This window comes from Nicotiana attenuata, unplaced genomic scaffold (genome assembly GCF_001879085.1).
Source record: "Nicotiana attenuata strain UT unplaced genomic scaffold, NIATTr2, whole genome shotgun sequence".
Lineage (NCBI taxonomy): Eukaryota > Viridiplantae > Streptophyta > Magnoliopsida > Solanales > Solanaceae > Nicotiana > Nicotiana attenuata.
This window is the reverse complement of record NW_017672772.1, coordinates 33,193-54,643: the sequence shown is the minus strand read 5'-3', so window position 1 is coordinate 54,643 and position 21,451 is coordinate 33,193. Positions and strand designations below refer to the sequence as shown.

General features: G+C 37.4%; 1 protein-coding gene across 1 annotated transcript; it reads right to left on the bottom strand.

Annotated features, from left to right (window-relative positions):
• Window positions 1–18,388: 18,388 nt before the first annotated feature.
• LOC109214452 (transcription factor bHLH139-like) lies at window positions 18,389–20,256 on the bottom strand. Its single transcript, XM_019378367.1, has 5 exons — window positions 19,690–20,256; window positions 19,357–19,560; window positions 18,969–19,034; window positions 18,812–18,877; window positions 18,389–18,567 (listed from the first exon to the last, which is right to left on the bottom strand). Exons 1-5 carry the CDS (start codon window positions 20,254–20,256, stop codon window positions 18,475–18,477), a joined length of 996 nt encoding a protein of 331 aa, XP_019233912.1. The 3' UTR covers window positions 18,389–18,474.
• Between the last annotated feature and the right edge of the window lie 1,195 nt (window positions 20,257–21,451).

Genomic DNA, 21,451 nt, shown 5'->3' with positions numbered 1-21,451 from the left:
ATCCAATTCTTATGTTGCATTGAAGAGATAAAAGAACTTCAGATCCCGGTTCTGAAGTAGCATTGAAGATATAGAAGAACTTGATATCCGATTCTATAGTTGTATTGAGGAGATATAGAATAGCTTCAAATCCGAATACGAATTCCTAAATTTATAACTTCAGATGCGAATTCGAAAGTGACCAGATGCGAAATTTGAAGTGTGTTTCGAAGTGGGTAAATTTTGCAAAATTTTATGCAATACGTGTATGATTTAAATACTGGCCCCAAAACCGGGTATGTATATACTTCCCCCAAATAAAACTCGTCATGGACGTGTTCTGAAGCACACATGGGGGCTAGGGTGCACAAAGACTCTGGTGAGTTTGCCTTCACTGCGCTCTCAGGCTACGCTCTTTGTAAGATGTTGTGTTTTCGCGCAGCACTCAACACTCTCCGGTGCTTGTTTTTCACAATTACAAGACACTAAATATGGTATATTTTGCATGAATCCTCAGAGTGACTCTCCAAGTATCTTCTAGCCAAATGTTGAAAATCATGCATTCGTTGGACACTTTTGGACTTGAAGCGTCTCAATGGTCCACAAGATAATTGAAGAGTATCCACAATGTTCTCCGCTTTACTCAGGCTATCCATGATCATATCATGATTGAATGCAACTTGTTGGCTTGTTGATGAGTATAAACAGAGATTACAAAGCACAACACTCTTAACAACAACAAAAAAATAGACCAATCAACTCATCATTAAAAGATAACACATTATAACTCAATTATTACAGTGGTTTCTTGTAAGCTGCCATAATTTTGAGGAGTATATAATATAAAACCCTTCATCAAGTTGAAATGACAGACAGCCGCATCCAGCAAGTAAACTTATTACATTTGAATATTTGATAAGCAAAATGATTAATGTCGTGGATAAGATAAAAACTAATCTTTCAGTGGTAAATATTTCAAAAAGTAACCATTACAAAACTGCAACGTTTCTTTATCTCTTTGTATGATAATGTTCTCTATTTACTAAGACAGAAATCCAGCTAGCACTGCCATATCTTGAGCTTTCAACTTTATCATTTTGGGATATCAATTCTTAGATCGAGTCCAATGTCCATTCCATTATATTCAATGGGAGAATACATCCATAGATCATCAGAGCTCAAAAGCTGCTTGCAGATGCTCAAACAAAAAGCACGACATTAAGATTAGTTTTAGTACCTTTAGTTGATTTAGCTAGCTATGCCATCATATAACGAGTTTACTTTTGTGCATTGACAATGCATAATTTTTAAAAACCTATCAGGTCAAGATGACCTATAACAAGTAATTGTTTCTAGCAAATCTAATTTGGTAAAATATAAAACTAAAGCAAATAACCTTCTATAAACTTGCTAAAATATACTGATAGTCTAAAAATCTTTAGATAGTCCGCATATATAAGTTAAATAATCCCACCAATATTTTATAAGTTAGTTTTCTACCACCACCTTACTAAGTTATTTCTTTACTAGTTTTAATTTACGTGCGTTGCACGTGTGCACAACGTCAATCAATTAAAAACATATACATTGACGTGAAAATAAAAGACATCATTTGTTTAAATGGTGAAAGACAATGTTATTATATTGATATAATAGTTGAATTTAATACCTTTTGAATATGTAAGGATAATGAAATTAGTTAAATTAGGTGTACATTATTTTATAATTATATTATTTTATAATATAAGATACACATACTTTAAATTGCATCTTACATGATATCTCTTTATGAATACGTTTTGTTTTCTACTATTTCATTCTCATTTCTTCAAGTTTATATTAACTAATTTAATTCTTAACACTATACTATAACTAATTTTATTATATTTTATGAATTCTTCATCGATGATGGTCTTTTATGGAATAAAATTTATTTAGTCTAAGATTTGTTTAAACTCAAAAAGTGATTTTAAAAATATGATGCTAATTGGTTAATTAGAATACTTAATTATTTGTTATAAAATTAAAAGAAATAACTTATGTTTGAGGAACCAAATTCTTAATATTGGCTCATAATTTTCTTTTTTACCACAAATATTTCTATTTTCAAATGGTAAACAAAATCAACCTATTGCACTTTGTTTATGTCGAAGCTTTGGTGTTAACTACTTTTGTCAATCACTTTGCTTTCTCTCTTTCTCTTTTAAATTATTAAAAATATTTTCATAATTATTTGATATAATTGTGTTTTTAAATTATATGAATATTTTTATCTAAGAAAACTACTGATAGAAAAATAAAAAGTAATATCTAGTGGACCTATCTCACATAAATTATGGACAAAAAGAAATGCTTTACCTTTCTTAAATCTTTTATTTATTTAATTTTTTTTACATCACAACCGATTCCCCTAAATTTAGGACACTTATACAATCTTTTTTTTATATAGCTAAAAACGTTCAATTAGAGAAACTTCATATGGCATAAAGATTTGGTGTTATTAATCATAATTCAATTGTAAGATTTCTATAAGGTAAAACTTTAATAAATTTGAAGTTCTAATGTCACGACTCCGAATTCGCACCGTTGGGATTGCGATGGCACCTAACATTTCAATTGCTAGGCAAGCCTAGCCAACGTTAGAAAAATTTATCCATTTTTAATAGTTTCAATTAAATACTAAGAAAGAACTGAAATAATCTAAGGTATAAATACGGAAGCTAAAACTGCCAAACGTCTATTACAAATCCCTGAACCTGCTGTCACAAGTGTCTAGAATAATACATACAAGGGTGTGAAATAAATACAGAGCTGTCTGAATAAAAATACACAGCTAAATAAAGGAAGAGAAGGGAACTCCAGGATCTGCGGGCGCTGAGCAGCTGTACCTCAAGTCTCCGTACCCTGTCTGATCCGAGCTCACAGATAATCGCTACTGGGACCGACTCCAACATCTGCACAAGAAGTGCAGAGTGTAGTATGAGTACAACCGACCTCATGTACTCTGTAAGTGTCGAGCCTAACCTCGACGAAGTAGTGACGAGACTATGTGTAATGACCCGAAATCCAACTAATCGTGATATGTTACACCCCATAGTTTCGTATATGAGAGTACGTCGTAAGTCAATTGATGTAAGCTCTGAAATGAGATCATCTTTGAAAGTACATCAAGTAAGTTAATCATGTTAACTTGGAGGTTACAAATACTAAAGAACATGGACTGCAAGTACTAAGAGGGTTGGGAGGTTTAGAAGTTAAACCATTTGAAGAAAATAAGTTTCGTTGAAAGTTGACAAGTTGGGATTGTTATAACATGTACTTTTAGGGTGAGAATAGGGTGCTTAAAATTATAAGGAGATTATGTTATGAGTTATTTTAGTCGTATGATAGACGTGTGTTATGCTTTGAAGTCAGGTGAATTGTGAAACGAAAGTTGGCAAAGATCATCACAAGTTACTTTCATAAATATGCTGAAATTTAGGTCAAATGTAGCTAAATTTTTCTCCCAATATACTTGGAATTAGGGGATGATTTACCTACCAAATTTATGATCTTTAAGTCTAATTTCTAACACATTAAACCGTTCATCGATACGACATAAGAGTAGATAGATATTTGCAGCTTTGCAAGACTGCGCAGACTGCATAGGTGACAAGTAGGTGTGTCACTACTGTTTGAGCAATACATTTCGTGTGTTATGAGGTCTTTTTGGGACATAATATATACCAGATTGAATGTCTTAGAATTTAGTTTCTAACGCTCTTAGCCGTTCGTTTATATGACATCCGGATAAAAAGATATAAGCGTCTGAAGAAGAGCCAATAATAGGGTGCCAAGCTAGCACCTCTTTGACTTTTCAAAAATGGATATATATAGGCTTTATGTCATCTCTTTCTTCACTTTTTCACACACCACGACCAGAATAAGACCCCTAAAGTTAATCTCAACCTCTCCACAAGTGTTTCCAAGAATATTAACATCCCGGGTACGAAATCAAGAAGCGATAACACTAGAACGATCCCTACGACGTAAGTATCGCTATATCGCCTCTATTTTTCTTTGTAGTTTGAGTTTTGGAAGGTACTTCATAGTTAGGAAAACGTTTAATTTCTGTATTTAAGCTTTAAATATCAAGGAAGGTTGATAAATTTGTTTCCTAATAGTTAGAACTCACGGGACGGTGATCGAAAGTAGTGTGTTCGAGTTATTCGACTTGTAATGGACTGTTTGTGGGTTGTTTCGTGTTGCTTTTGGGCTGTCTATTTTGCTGATTTTTTATGGAGTTTTGGAGTATAAGAGGTGTGTACAAACACCACATAATTACGAATTGGAGGGCTGGTCATTCATCGTTATATTTTTAGGTTGTTTGATACTACTTTTGTTGTCATTTTATGTATAAAGTGATTAGGGTGTGTGGGCCGTTTTATGATATATTATGATGGAGATAAGGCGGGAAAATGATGCATACATGTTGTTATTGTTTTTTTATTGGTGTTGTTGGTATATGGTATTGGACGAGGGCCTTGTTATAGGGGAGGTGCTGTACAAATTTACGTAAATGAGCTATTAGTTTAAGTTGCGAACTTACCTTTTACTCAGCACTGATTTTGAATCTCTTTATGTTGTGGTAGATTGAGTTGAGTATTTTGAAGAATTGCTTGGAAGGTAGGACTCAATAGAATTAAGGTATGTTAAGGATAAACCTTTATTTCATTTTGGCATGATCCAGTAACTACATGTGTTTAATAACAAGACATAAAGAGAAGTTCATATACCTGTATTGACGTACATTTTTCTAGTCTCATAAGTTACTGCATTCTCCCTTATCGGGACTTCATATTCAGTTGAATTTTGTCTTCTGTCAGCCAAGAGAGAAGAGAGTTTATATATACAGTATTACTGTATTTTCACCACATTCGAGCTATAATCGATGGGTAGGCCCCTATTGGGCAACCTCTAATCAAATGGTAAGTTATCTACCGAGCCTACTGTTGTCGAGCGCCTATGAGCGAGCCCAAAATGGCTGAGATACAGAGCCTAGCATGTCCGAGCGCCTATGAGCGAGCCTACTACGGCAGAGCAGTTACACATACCGAGCCTTATAAGGCCGGACAGCTATTTTACTTACTATGTTGAGAGACTCGAGTCAGTATCAGCAGGTAAGCATATCTTCAGATTATCTTTGACTCCAGTTACTTTTAGTTATGATATTATTAGTTCAGTTTCAGCTTTCAGTTATTCTATTGCCTTACATACTCGGTACATTATTTCGTACTGACCTCCTTTTTGACGGGGACGATGCATTTCATGCCTGCAGGTCCTCATTAACAGTTGTACAGACCCTCCCAGCATACAAAGATAAACATCAGCTTGGTTGTTAAGCTCCACTTCCTCGGAGTTACCAGGTCTAGACCTTGGAATCCATTTTATATATACATATTTAATGGGTGGGTCGAGCCCCTGTCCCGACCATTGTACAGTTCAATTATCTCTAGAGGCTTGTAGACGAGTCCTGTATATTTTGTATATCAGTAGATGTTCATGGCGGCTTCGTCGGCCTGCACAGTTATATATATTAGCTTTTGGGCATGTTTACCCCACAAATGAGAGAGGCGTTATTTTCAGACGATTTAGAATATGGCCTCGTCGGCCTAAGTTGACCCCTTTAGAGTTCACAGTTATAGAGTGGTACGCTCGGACCGAGTATGACACCGGGTGCCGGCCACGCCTCTTCAAGTTTTGGGTGTTATAGAAGGGGAGATAAAAGTGAAAGAATGTTTTGTTGAAGTTTTAAGAATAAGGTAATAAACAGAGATATTAGCAGGAGAATAAGAAGAAAGAATGAAGCATTATGAGTAAGATGTGATAAACGATGGTAATGGTAAATCATAATATGATATGATGACAGAGTCTATAGTCAAGTGAAGGAAAATACAAGAGGTGACAGGCCTTGAGACGATAAAAGAGTATAGGCCAAAAGTCATATCCTCATTTCAAGAAATGAGTTGGTGAGTCTAATGTAATTACTAGAACAAAAATTTAGACCCCCGGAGTAAGAGAAATCAGCATGGGCTAGTGAACAAGATAAACTAAACATCAATTAGGGATCTAATTATGTGATAATAGTCGACATCAAGAGAATTTCAAAGATCACATTCCGGAAATAATAGAATGGACAAGAAAAGAATAACCTTTAAAGTTCATTCAGGAAGACGCTTCCCTAAAGCAAGCACTGTGAGCATAGTTAAGCTTAAGGGACTAAGTTTGCCAGTTACACTAGGTTTCACCCTCGTGTGTAAGGAATTCAGTTATCCCTAGTAGAGAAGGGTTATCGCAAGGTGAGTAAGAGTCAGTGAAGACGCTAAAGATGAAGAGGTAAACCATATACAGGTAAATCTTCATAGCATTAAATGCTAGTACTCCCCTAAAGGGGGAATATAGTGTGATATGATAGTAAGTCGGAGTTATGTAGTTCAAGTAACTATGAAATCATAAAGGAAAAATGCAGTAAAAAGGCAAAAGGAATGAGATTGCATTTATTCAGATCCTAAATATATGTTACGACTCCAGAACATTATTCAAGCACGATGTCGGGAGAGGCAGTAAGGGTTTCCACACCAGATGTCATTGATAAATAAGCGCGAGTGAACATTTGATACGTTAGGAGCTAGTGCAAAAGGTAAGTTAGGATAAAAGACATAACCTAAGAGAGGTTACACAGAATATAAATATGAGCATGGACTGACGAGTAGTTAATAGTTGATTCAGAAATAGCTTGGTTATGGCTAAACAAGAAGTATCAGATAAATCAGTAAATCATGCAAGATAAACGTAGTGAAACCCAGCATAGGAAATTCAGTCTCTCAGATACGACATTGTAATCCTTGAGAAATATTCAGATAGGAGTTGGGGTAGTAGAAGGTACAATATAAGTGTTACGGAAATAAAAGAGAGTGCCACTAGGGAGACAACTGAAATTTTAATTCAGAAGCAACCCTACGAGCACAAGGGCGCGGAGGAGTAACTAAGGATAATGATAGGCGAGTAAGAACATCAGAAATTCCGTGGCGTATACAATGTAATAAGCTTGCAGCTTTACATGAGTCAGAGGGTCTTCCCTAAGCACAAAAATGAAAGACTAGCTGAGGAAATAAGGAAGAAGGCTTCAGCATAAGCATAGTGACCTAAAGAAGAAATGGTCTTCTAACAACAGTCTCACTATAATATCGTATGCACTCTATAAGAAAGTGGTACCTATTGTGACTAAAGAACGAGAAGTAAAATACAAAGTAATATTCGAGATCATATGAGTTGCACAAAATTCCAATATATGTGGGCACTAAGATAAGCCAAGTATTCATGCAACAAGTGGCAAAACGACCAAGAAAGGTAATTGCTTACTTTTAACGAAAGCTGAGAAGGCACAAAAAGAATTATTCGATCTATGACCTAGAGTTAGTTACATTATGAACACACTTAAGATTTTGGACTGTTATCCATGCAGCATATATGTTGACAATGATACAGCTATAGGAAACTTCAGTATAAGTTAAAAGAAAGAATAAAGTCCACGTCATAGACAAAAGCTTGAATTGCCAGAAGGTTAGATCATGGATGTTCCATAGCGTCCACGAGGGGATAAAGTAATAACTAATACCCTGAGTCGCAGATCAGAAGATAAAGTAAGCCTACTTAAAGGCTGAGATGGAAGAGGAAACTAAAGAGTTACATCAGCTAAATGAATTAGGAGTCTGATTATTAGACCCCGATGAGTATAGAAATCGTGATTCGAAACATTGTAGAATCACTCTAAATATTAGAGGTACAAAAGAGATAGTACAACGACCATATTCTATAACGGCTCTACGATAAATCTAGTTAGAACAGTACCAACCTCATAAGAAGTCAGTATGAAGCTTTCGCCGAATTGTGTATGCACATGATGTGCAAGTATTATAGTAGAGCTTTAAGGTGTGGATGTGAATTCCACCTTTGTGGAGGGGAGGTTATGAAAGAGATAGAAGATACGATGCAAGATTTAAAGGTAAGTAAGGTACACGTAAAGAAGGTACGAGATGCCCAAGTACAGAAGGATACGAATAATCCAGATATCAGATAGTGGGCTGGAAGCGTCATAATTCTGTATCAAGAAATGATAGTGGTGTCGTTAGTGGTATATTTTCCAGCATGTGGTTCCAGATATAGAGAGGTCTAGTTAAGAGAGTAAAGAAGAGGACGATATGATGTCTCGCTTGAGGTTACAGAATAACATAAGGGAATCTATGGTGCTAGCAAGTTAAAGGAAGGTTGTGAGTAGTATAAATAGATATATGTAGGTCGCAAGCTAAAGTATTGTACAGCAACAACGTTTTAGGTGGACAGGAGTAAGGGTAAGAAGGGGTGATTGAGAAGGTGACGAGAATAGGTAAAGCCTCTGGATTAAGCCCATCAGAAGAAGAGAGCCAATGGTTTCCGTAAGTTATCGAATCCTCTATATAGCCTGAATGAACTCGGAGGAGTTTAAGACTATGAGCATATAGAAGAGATGGAATGCTGCCCTGGTAGGAGAATAAGGGTGTAATTGTGATAAATGTTAAGAGGATGACATTTAGGCTTTCGATTGAGTAATTATTCAAAGAGTGGGGATTTCATGAATTGCATGAGATTAGAATACCCCCATAAGGTGAATCACGTTGGGATGCTATGAAATACGGTTATTGAAGTATAGTATTGACCCTAAGTTGATCAGGCAAATAACTCCAGATGTTCCCAGATGAGACGTGAGCCCTAGTGACAATATAATAGATAAGAGTTTCAAGATATCAGTGGTAGATTATAGATCAACATTAAGGTGAATCAACAATAGTTGGATAAAAGCTCCAAAGTACGAGATGAGATTTTTTTTTTCATTCTTAAGACGAACAGTAATGAGGAAGCATTAAAGGACTTAGATTTATTCATATAGGATAAGCAACGAGAGAGTAACTTGGAGTTTGGTAGCAGACCTCAATAATAATAAATCAAAGTATGTGTTATGGCATAGTATGACCTACCTAGATAAAGTACAACCATAAGAATAGATATCCGAGGCTAGGAAACAAGATATAGCAATAGTCGTAAGTTCGACAAAGTACCAATCGAAGGACTTCAGTACACATATAGATGCCTAAAGGAACAACTTGTCATAGTTCTGTATAGATTCTCAAAGTGAGGCCTAGAGATTGGCTAAAAGCTGGAGGAAAAAGGATAGAAGAGTCGCATAGGCGCACATACAAGGACAAAGTCGTACAGGATGCATGACAGAAGGTTGCAATAGTTACAAGATTGGAAGAATTCTGACAACAAGTCGTGGTGTGAGAAAGAGGCCTAAAGGGGGGAGGGAATGCCCTGGCCTTTGAATTTATTCACAAAGCATTTGCCTAGATGACAAGGACAGTACTAAATTATTCGTAAGAACTATAGGTTATGAAACTAATAAGCGCATCAGTCAACATTCGAGGACGAATGTTCCAAAGAGGAGGAATGATGTTACACCCCATAGTTTCGTATGTGAGAGTACGTCGTAAGTCAATTGATGTAAGCTCTGAAATGAGATAATCTTTGAAAGTACATAAATTAAGTTAATCATGTTAACTTGGAGGTTACAAATACTTAAGATCATGGACTGCAAGTACCAAGAGGGTTGGAAGGCGTAGAAGCTAAACCAATTGAAGAAAATAAGTTTCGTCGAAAGTCGACAAGTTGGGATTTTTATAACATGTACTTTTGGGGTGAGAATAGGGTGCATAAAATTATAAGGAGATTATTTATGAGTTATTTTAGACATATTATAGACGTGCGTTATGTTTTGAAGTCAGGTGAGTTGTGAAACAAAAGTTGGCAAAGATCATCACAAGTTACATTCATAAATATGTTGAAATTTAGGTCTAATGTAGCTGAGTTTTCTCCCAATATACATGGAATTAGGGGATGATCTACCGACCAAATTGATTATCTTCGAGTCTATTTTCTAACACATTAAACCGTTCATCGATACGACATAAGAGTAGATAGATATTTGCAGTTTTGCGAGACCGCACAGACTGCATAGGTGACAAGTAGGTGTGTCACTAAAGCTTTTTGAGCAATAAATTTCGTGTGTTATATGAAGTCTTTTTGGGATATATTATATACCAAATTGAAGGTCTTGGAATTTAGTTTCTAATTCTTTTAACCATTAATTCATACGACATCCGCAAAAAAAGATATAAGCGGTTGAAGAAGAGCCAATAATAGGGTGCCAAGCTAGCACCTCTTTGACTTTTCAAAAATGGATATATATATATATATATATAGGCTTTATGTCGTCTCTTTCTTCACTTTTTCACATACCACGACCAGAATAAGACCCCTAAACTTTTTCTCAAGCTATCCACAAGGGTTTCCAAGAATATTATCATCCCGAGTACGAAATCAAGAAGCGATAACACCAGAACGATCCCTACGACGTAAGTATCGCTATATCGCCTCTGTTTTTCTTTGTATTTTGAGTTTTGGAAGGTACTTCATAGTTAAGAAAACGTCTACTTTCTGTATTTAAGTTTTAAATATCAAAGAAGGTTGATAAATTCGTTTCCTAATAGTTAGAACTCATGGGACGGTGATCGAAAGCCGTGAGTTCGAGTTATTCGACTTGTAGTGGACTGTTTTGTGGCTGTTTCGTGTTGCTTTTGGGCTGTCTATTTTTCTGATATTTTATGGAGTTTTGGAGGGTAAAAGGTGTGGAGAAACACCAAATAATGGCGGAATGATGGGCCGGTCATTCATCGTTATATTTTAAGGTTGTTTGACACTACTTTTGTTGTTGTTTTATGTATGAAGTGATTAGGGTGTGTGGGTTGTTTTCTGATATATTGTAATGGAGATAAGACTGGAAAATGATGCATACATGTTGTTATTATTTTGTTCTCTGTTTTGTTTGTATATGGTATTGGAGGAGGGCCTTGTTACAGGGGAGGTGCTACCCAAATTTACGTAAATGAGCTACTAGTTGCGAACTTACCCTTTATTCAGCACTGATTTTGAATCTCCTTATGTTGTGGTAGATTGAGTTAAGTTGTTTGAAGAATTTCTTGGAAGGTATTAAGGGATCAATAGAATTAAGGTATGTTAAGGCTAACCCTTTATTTCATTTTGGCATGATCCAATAACTACATGTGTTTGATAACGAGACGTAAAGAGAAGTTCATATTCCTGAATTTATGTACATTTTCCTATTCTCGTAAGTTACTACATTCTCCCTTATCGGGACTTCATTCAGTTTAATTTTGTCTTCTGTTAGCCAAGAGAGCAGAGAGTGTGTGTGTGTGTATATATATATATATATAGTATTACAGTATTTTCACCACCATCGAGCTATAATCGATGGGTAGGCCCCTATTAAGCAACCTCTGATCAGATGGTGAGTTATATACCGAGCCTACTGTGATCGACCGCCGACGAGCGAGCCCAGAATGGCCGAGATACAGAGCCTAGTATGGCCGAGCGCTTACGAGCAAACCTACTACGGCATAGCATTTACACATATCGAGCCTTATAAGGCCGGAAAACTATTTTACTTATTATATTGAGAGAGTCGAGTCAGTATCAGCAGGTAAGCATATCTTCAGATTATCTTTGACTCCCAGTTACTTTCAGTTATTATATTATTAGTTCAGTATCAGCTTTCAATTATTCTGTTGCCTTACATACTCGGTACATTATTTCGTACAAGTCTCCCTTTTGACGAGGACGATGCATTTTATGCTTGCAGGTCCTCATTGACAGTTGGACAAACCCTCCCAGCAGACAGATTCAAACATCAGCTTGGTTGGTAAGCTCCACTTCCTCGGAGTTACCAGGTCTAGACCTTGGAGTCCATTTTATATATACAGGTTTGATAGGTAGGTCGAGGCCTTATCCCGACCATGGTACAGTTCAATTATATCTAGAGGCTTGTAGATGAGTCCTGTATATTTTGTATATCAGTAGATGTTCATGGCGGCTTTTTCAGCCTGCACAGTTACATATATCAGCTTTTGGGTACGTTTACCCCACATATGAGATAGGCGTTATTTTTAGACGATTCAGAATATGGCCTCATCGGCCTAAGTTGAGGGTTACCCCTCTAAAGTTCACAGTTACAGAGTGGTACGCTCGGGCCAAGTATGGCACCGGGTGCCGGCCATGCCTCTTCAGGTTTGGGGTGTGACATGATGGAACCTAACCCAACTCGCTAAGTAAGCCAATTAACAATATTCAATTACAATAACTATTTAATAAGGCAATTAAATAAAGAAATATATGAATCTGATACATTCCCCAAAGACTGGAAGTACAAAGCATGAGCTCCTAAGAATAGAGTTTCCAAAGTTGATATGAAGTAAATACGTCTTCTATTTGAAAGGTACATAAATAGAGTTTTATAAATCTAAGACTACTATGAACAAGAGGCAGCTACAACAAGGATGCAGGTACATCTTCAAATCCAGCTCCCATCGAACACAACAACAACAACAACCAACTTTTGCACGCAAGGTGCAGAAGTATAGTATGAGTACAACCGATCCCATGTACTCAATAAGTAACAAACCTAACCTTAGGTTGAAAGTAGTGACGAGCTGGAACATAGGTCGGGTCCAACACCAATAACCAACAGCAGTTCATAACAATGTAAAGCAAATAACAAAAGAAATAACTCGGAATTTAACTTCTCAGCCTTTTGATAATTACCGAAAATAGTTCCGCTTTTCTAGTATATCATGAAAACCCAAATTCTTTACCGAAATCGTCGAAAAATATGAGATAGTTGAAAACTGTAATTTTTCTAAAAATCATTTCCATAATAAATAAGATGTTTCATTTTCTTTCCAGGTAGTAAAATATCTCTCTATGCTCATATACCAACATGTGTGAGAAGTAATGAATGACGTGATACCGTATAACATGAAGAAAAATGCATCTCTATGCCTGTATTTCATATGTGCATGTCAATGCCATGTATCTCAGAGATGAATTATGTACTCACACTCTCAGAGTATTCAATCTCACTGTCTATCATTTCTCTCTTTCCGTGCTCCATACTCAGCACACTCAATCACTCAGCACTGTCCAATACCCGTTACGGTGTGCAACACAATCCACATATATATATCCATAAGGCTTGTTGCGGCGTGCAACCCGATCCATATACATATAGTCATAAGGCTCGTTGCGGCATGCAACCCGCAGACTCCGTAAGGGCTCCTTCAGCCCAAGCGCTATATCGTTGCGGCATGCAGTCCGATCCCAAAAGATGTAATCAATATAACATGATGCGGCGTGCAGCTCGATCCCATAATATCACTCTCACTCAGGCCCTCGGCCTCACTCAGTCGTCAAACTCTCCAGTCTCACTCACGAGCTCATAATGTCATTAAACTAGCCCGACAACAATGATATGATGTATGAATAAACAACAACTAAAACTGAGATATGATATGAATGCATGAGACTGAGTACGAAATATCAAAGAAACCAGTGAGATGACAGCAAGAAACGACCACTATTGTTCCTAACAATATTAGCATAAAGCCTAAACATGATATCTAGCATGACTGACAGCTCAGTTACTTTATCACATGGTGAACACACAGATATCAACAAAATAGGGCCACTAAACATTGCCATGAAAACAACGGAGTTACAATTCACAGGGTGCACGCAGACACGCCCGTCACCTAGCATGTGTGTCACCTCATCATCAATCACATAGCACGAAATTCGGGGTTTCATACTCTCAGCCCTAAATTTAGAAGAGTTACTTATCTCTAGCAAGCAAATTCCAATATCGAGCAAGCCAAGAGATGCTCCAAAAATGCCATCTCGCGTGTGCTGGCCTCCAAAAGGCTCAAAACTAGCCAAAAGCAACTCAAATACATCAAATAAAGCCCTAGGAAATAATTCCAAATGATAAAGATCGAATCCTTAATCAAAAACCAAAACCGGCCAAAAATCACACCCGAGCTCATGCCTCGGAACCCGAGAAAACTCACAAAATCCGACAACCCATTCAATTACGAGTCCAATCATACTAGTTTCACTCAAATCCGACTCTGAATCGATGTTCAAAACTCAAAAATTCACATTATGAAACTTTAGGCCAAAACCCCCAATTTCCTCCTTAAAATTCATCAACCAAAAGGTAAAATCGAAGATAGATTCATGGAATATAACCAAAACTGAGTAGAGAACACTTACCCCAATCCTTGTGATGAAATTTGCTCCAAATAGTGCTCCATTCCGAAGTCCATAGCTCAATATGTAATAAACATGACCAACCCTCGAACTTATAACAGTCTGCCCAGCAATTTCGCATATGCAGTTAAAGTGTCGCATCTGCGACCTCCGCTTCTGCGGATGAAATCTCGCATCTACGAAGCCCATGGAGATCGGCCCATGCTCACCTGCGGATATTCTTCGCCTCTCCGCATAGGTGCGCCAACAAACTTTCGCTTTTGCGCCACTTCTGCGGCTCCACTATCGCTTCTGCGACCATCGCACCTGCGCAAAACAGCCGCAGGTGCGGTCACACCAGAACCAGCAGCAACCAGCCTTCGCCAAGATTTCCAAAATGCTCCGAAATTAGTTCGAAACACGCATGAGCCCCTCGGGACCACGTTAAAACATACCAACTAGTTCCATAACATAACACGAACCTACTCGAGGCCTCAAAACACACATAACAACATCGAAACGACGAATCACACCTTAATTCAAAATCAATGAACTTTGAAATTCAAACTTCCACAACCGATGCCGAAACCTATCAAATCACGTCCGATTGACCTCAACTTTTGCACACAAGTCACATCTGATATTACGGACATGCTCCAACTTTCGGAACTGAAATCCAACCCCGATATCAAAAGGTCCACTCCCGGTCAAACTTTCTAAAAATCCAACTTTTCGCCATTTCGAGCCAAATTCAACTACGGGCCTCCAAATCACAATCCGGACGCGCTCCTAAGTCCAAAATCACCCAACGGAGCTAACGGAACCATCAAAAATCCAATTCGAGCTCAAATACTAAAAATTCAAACTTGATCAACTCATTCAAATTTAAAGCTCCACAGTTGAGAATCATTCTTCCAAATAAATTCCGAATAACCTGAAAACCAAAAAGATTCACATAAGTCATAATACATCATACGGAGCTACTCATGCCCTCAAACCACCGAGCGAAGTGCAAACGCTCAAAACGAACGGTCGGGTCATTACATAAGGCGGGTCACCTACACTACAACCTATACGCAGTATATAATAATGACAGAAAATGAAAATACGGAACATGATAAAATAGTCAACTAAAACTATTAACTACAACTTCAAGAAGTGAACCAGTATCGTCCAGAATTACCAATCCTTAGCATTTCAAATGAGAATACCTAAAACCAAACACAGCTAAGAAATGGAAACACATAGGTTGTTGCGGCGCGCAATCCGATCCCACCGTACAACATAAAATCCTCCCTTATTTCACCGTAAACATCAACAACAGAGATAATATATAAATATGTTGCGGCACGCAACCTGATTTCACCATATATCAATATCAGTATCATAATTCACCCTTATTTCACCATATCAATCCACCCTTATTCCACATGTTGCGGCGTGCAACCCGATCCTACCATATAGTACAAATTCACCCTTATTCCACCAAATCAATCCACCCTTATTACACCTGCTGCGGCGTGCATCCCGATCCCACCATATCAGTACCAAATACTCAATGTGCACAGTTAAATCAACATTTCAAGCCATAAAAACCTTTACGATCAATAAATACCAAACTGAACCAAAAGAGGAAACCTTGTACAGTATAGGAATCTACACAAGTAAAACTACACAGGACCAATCCAGTAATTGACAATTAGAAGGTGCAAATAAGTCAATTTAAGCTAATAGCAGGGAGTCATGAAACTGTGAAAAGAGCTAACATCATTAGCAGGAGAAGATATTGATTAGCAGGTAGCAGTTAAGCATGGAAAGCATTTAGAGCATATAACAGTTAAGGCGGGGAAGGAAATAATCAAAGAAAAGCGAAAAATCAAGGAAAACAGATTATTCGGCGACGTATAAGCACTCGTCACCTCGCATATACGCCGCTCACGTGAGAATCACATAGTACATAGTTCGGGGGTTCCTAATTCCCTCAAGTCAAGGTTAGACACAACACTTACCTCGCTCCAAAGATCACTCAAAACTCAACCATAGCTTTGCCTTTCAAACAAGCCTCCGAACCAACATATCTAGCAAATTACCAACCAAACTATTCAAAATAAGCCTTAGGAATCACCCACGATTGCAAAAGATTCAATTTAGGTCACTATTGAAAAAGTCAACTCCCGGGCCCACTTGGTCCAAACCCGAAATTCGGACCAAAATTCGATTATCCATTCACCGCCGAGCCTGGTTATGTTATTTGTTTTGGAATCCGACCTCAATTTGAGGTCTAAATCCCCATTTTACAAAAATACCTAATTCTACCCAAACCCCCAATTTCCTCCGTGAAAACACTAGATTTTAGGCTGAAATCTTAGAAGTCTTAATTATTATATTAGCATAAGTAGTAAACGTTTTCAACTAGGGATACAAACAAACCTTACAAATTCCTACGCCAGCGTGCCGATACTAGTGGAAATGCAAGGAAAGATTGAAAGAAAATGGGTTAGAATCACTTGCTAATGATTTAGGTATGAAAGGGTCTTGGAAAAATTGCCTCTAGGGTTCTAGGTTTTGAAAATTTGATGAATGAGAGAAAAACCACATCTAACTCAAGTTTTACACAGCTGCAGATGTCGCAATTGCGACCTGGGGTTCGCAATTGTGAATCCCGCAAATGCGAGAAACACTTCGCAATTGTGAAGCCTCAACATTTTTGCTACCATCGCAAATGCGGACAATCAGTTTGCAAATGCGAACCTGAGGGGATTGCAATTGCGACCCCTGTTTTCGCAAATGCAAAAAGTTCCACCCAGCCCACTACTCGCAAATGCGATGGTCACTTCGCAAATGCGAGGCTCGCATTTGCGAGCCAGACCTCACAATGCGAAGTTTGTAGATCTGATACACCAGCTTTGATTTTTCTAAGCTCAATCTATTCCGTAGCCTATCTGAAACTCACCTGAGCCCTCGAGGCTCCAAACTAAACATGCACACAAGTCCTAAAATATCATACGAACCTGCTCGCGCGATCAAATCGCCAAATAACACCTAGAACTACGAATTGAGCACCAAATCGAATGAAATTTTCAAGAAAACTTTGAAAATTCTATTTTCACTACCAGGCGTCCGAACGTCAAACCAACTCCGCTTCTCACCAAATATCACAAACAAGTCATAAATATAATAATGGACCTGTACCAAGCTCCGAAACCAAAATATGGACCCGGTATCAACAAGACCAAACATTAGTCAATTCTTAAAAATCAATAAACTTTCAATTTTCAATAAAAATTAATAACTCGATCTAGGGACCTTCGAATTCGATTCCGGACATACGCCCAGGTCCCAAATTCCATACGGACGCACCGGGACCGTCAAAACACGGATCCGGGTCCATTTGCTCAAAACATTGACCGAAGTCAACTCAAATGAATTTTTAAGGCAAAATTCTTATTTTTATCAGTTTTTAACATATAAGCCTTCCGGAAAAATACCCGGACCGCTCACCCAGATCGAGGAAGGCTAAAATAAGATATTTAAGGCTTCGAAACATAAATTTTGGCTCTAAAACATGAGATGACCTATCGGGTCATCACATCTGAATATAAGGTTTTCTAACTTAGTTCAAATAAGGAAAGATTTAAAATGTAAAATTTGGGTTAATTTTAAACTCCTAAATATTAAAAAAATCAAATGACTATTTTATCTAGCGTGAACTCTATTTTAAAAGGGTAAAAAAGATGAACGTCATTTCACTAAGGGCTTTCGTGCTTTTAATATAGTATAGATTACCACTCTTATAAGTGAAGATTATCCAAAATGTTCTCCGCTTTACCCAGGCTATGATGATCATACATAATTGAATGCAACTTGTTGGCTTGTTGATGAGTATCAACAGAGATGACAAAACACAACACTCTAAGCAAAAAAATTAGACCAATCAACTCATCATTAAAAGAAAATACATTACAACTCAATTATTACAGTGGTTTCTTGTAAACTGCCATAATTTTGAGACGTATATAATATAAAACCCTTTATCAAGTTGAAATGACAGCCAGCCGCAGCTAGCAAGTAAACTTATTACATTTGAATATTTGATAAGCAGAATGATTAGAGTCGTGGATAAGATAAAAACTAATCTTTCAGTAGTAAATATTTCAAAAAGTAACCATTACAAAACTGCAACGTTTCTCTGTATGATAATGCTCTCCATTTACTAAGGCAGAAATCCAGCTAGCACTGCCATGTCTTGATCTTTCAACTTTATCATTTTGGGATATCAATCCTCAAATCGAGCCCAATGTCCATTCCGTTGTATGCAATGGGAGAATACATCCATAGATCATCAGAGCTCAAAAGCTGCTTGCAGATACCCAAACAAAAAGCAGGACATTAAGATCCATCACTTGATTCCAAAGTGAGAAGTAATTAGTCTTAGTACCTTTAGTTAATTAGCTAGCTACGCCATCATATAACAAAATGATAAGATTTTCAAGCTATACTTGTCGTTCTCTCTTTCTTTTGCTATCTCCATGTGCCATGCTCACGCAATAGTTTAAGCCTAATGCATTTTAACACGTGGTGAAGGGAAACTAAATCTTACCTTGATTTGGAGTTGCAAAAATTTGACATACAGGACAGCCTCTTCAAGCATGGTGCTAATATCAACCTGTCAATCGAATATTTTACTTTTTAGGTTCACATTCTCTCGGCAGATAACATGGTCACTAATATATGCAGTTTCACCTACATTCACTTACCTTCGTTCCATTAGGGATGAGAGTCTGCAAGGTCCTCAATCTCTCATTAATTCTCTCTCTTCTTTTCTGCAAAGGAAAAGAAAAGATCCTTTAGACATGTATATACTAGCAAATCTGGAGATCAAGCAACTGACCGTATGCTACTCTGCTAACAATACTCCTTTCATTTAATTTTAAGAGAGTTTGACTGCACACGGAGTCTAAGGAAAAAGAAAGACTTTATGACACTACCCTTAGAAGTTAGAACATATGGCCTTAAACATGTCACAACTAAAATAAAAAGAAAGTTCAAAAAGTTTCAAATATATAAAGGTGTGCTTTTTAAGAAGTTCAAATGGAAGGAGTATCACATAAACTGGAACTGAGGAAGTAATAGGCAGATAGATACCCTTGCATACAAGCTCTGGGGGTCAGTTGCTGAACCCCTGTTGGCTCTGGTTTTCCGGGTTAACACGTGAGAAACATTAGATTCATCTTCTGAGCAGCAACTGATCGTAGAGTTCTGCCTCTGAAGCACAACCTTATTTTTCCCATCCATCTCACCACTCTTTAGATCCTTCTCCAGCTTTGCGCTTCTCTTGTTCTTCGGGACCTATGTCATAGAATCATGAGACAGGGACTACAAGATGAAGCACCATATCTACCATTCTGAAAGAGGTTGACAACTATGTTCTATTAAATCAGATATAGAACGGTTTCAAAGTTCATGAATGATACTTACATGCTCAAGCCCATGCAGCCGTGATCTTTTCTTAGAGCTTTCTGATGGACTATCCATTTTGTCTTCCGAAAATTGTTCATAATCTGTTCTTCCTAGCTGCAAGCCTTTTCCATCAAGAGCAGCTTCAGGCATGTTTTCATCAAACTCCATGCTGTCATTGCTCACATCTTGGTTAAGGAAGTCATCCGCTTCAATTGGATTATTAGTATCCACCAGACCATGTTCCACTGTTATTGAACTATCATTTCTCATCAAGATAGGCCGGTAATGACTTGAATAGTAATTTTCATGACTCGAAGGCGAAAAAAGAAAGCTACTACCATCAATGTACATACTATTGTTAGTTTTATTTGAAGAATACACAGAAACTTCTCTTGCTCCTCCCATGTTCATGTTTGATTCATGACCAGTCCAATATGCGGAGGAGACTCCAAAGTTAGAACTACATGGTAGTTCGTTTGGAAGTGAACAGTTACCAAGTAACTGTGCCATAAAATCAGCCTCGTCAGTTAAACACATTCCGCTGAAGGAGCTCCATTCCCCTGATATTGACGCCACAGGCTCCATACTGTTATTACAACTAGAACCTGAAGGAAATGGAGGAGTTGTGCTATTTAACTATATAATAGAGAAGCTAAATTTCTTGGAAAAAGTGGGAGATAGAGGCACATATTTATACCAGAACAAATACAAGGGAATGTCAGGATGGATTGACTTTGGTTGGTATATCAATATATAAATCCTAGGACTCAGCAACCAAGAATATTTAATAAACAGAATATGCTCCAACCTTTTTAAATAGTACTAGTAATATTTTTTTGTGGAAAATGGGCCAAGTACAACTAAGACAGACTCGGTTCAACTTCAACCAGTTAAGGACAAAATGATGCAACCCTTGAGAGGGTGTATAAAAACACTAGATCTAATTAATTAGGTAAACCTGGCTGATAATGACTAGAGTTTATATACCAATCATTGAGAAAAGGATTAAGTATTATCAGTACTATCAACTGTCCAAACTTATTATTAGGAAAAGGTGGAAGTGATATGGGAAAGGAGATTAAGCATCTTACCTGGAGAACGTGGGAGTCTTTTTCAATACATTAAAATAAAACAAATTAAAAATAGCATATACCTGGGAAACATATCCATCACGGTCGTGAGTTTGACAATCTAAAAAGAGAAAGGATTCAAATTTACTCTTCACTAAGATTAGAAGTTGTCACAAAAATTACACTTGAAAAGGCCATAAGAAGCCATTTCAGGATCCCTCTACTTAGGCACTAAGACAGTCAATTCTCAACACCAGCGCACTACCAACCCAATTGGAGCTCCGTTACATGGACGGAGTTTTAAGATATATTGAGTATAGTTATTATTATTGATAGATCAATTCATTATTGTATTGTGTAACATAACTTCTAGTTAGTAGCCAGCTTAGTGATTAGCCTAGTCAAATTAGTTAATGAGCAATTAGTTTAGTCAATAAGTCAACATGTATATATCATTGTACAATTAGTGAAACAAAATGGGAGTTCACATTTTCAGGAAAATATCTCGGCTCCTCCACTCTCTCTTCTTCCTCTCTTCTCTCAGAATGTTCTAGTAGATTCCATGGGAGCTTCATCCATTTGAGCTCGCATGCACTCTTGTTATGGTATCAGAGCAGGAACATCAGCTCGGATTTCTTCGGCGTCTTCAACTATCGTCCCAAATTTTATTTAGCTTCGTCAATTTCTAGGGCTTTGGCAATTTCCGTCAA

Coding starts and splice junctions, on each gene's coding strand:
- LOC109214452 (XM_019378367.1), bottom strand. CDS start 20,256: ATGGAGCCTGTGGCGTCAATATCAGGGGAATGGAGCTCCTTCAGCGGA. Junction 19,035..19,356: donor CCCAGAGCTTGTATGCAAGG/GTATCTATCTGC, acceptor TTTCCTTTGCAG/AAAAGAAGAGAGAGAATTAA. Junction 18,878..18,968: donor TCATCCCTAATGGAACGAAG/GTAAGTGAATGT, acceptor TTCGATTGACAG/GTTGATATTAGCACCATGCT.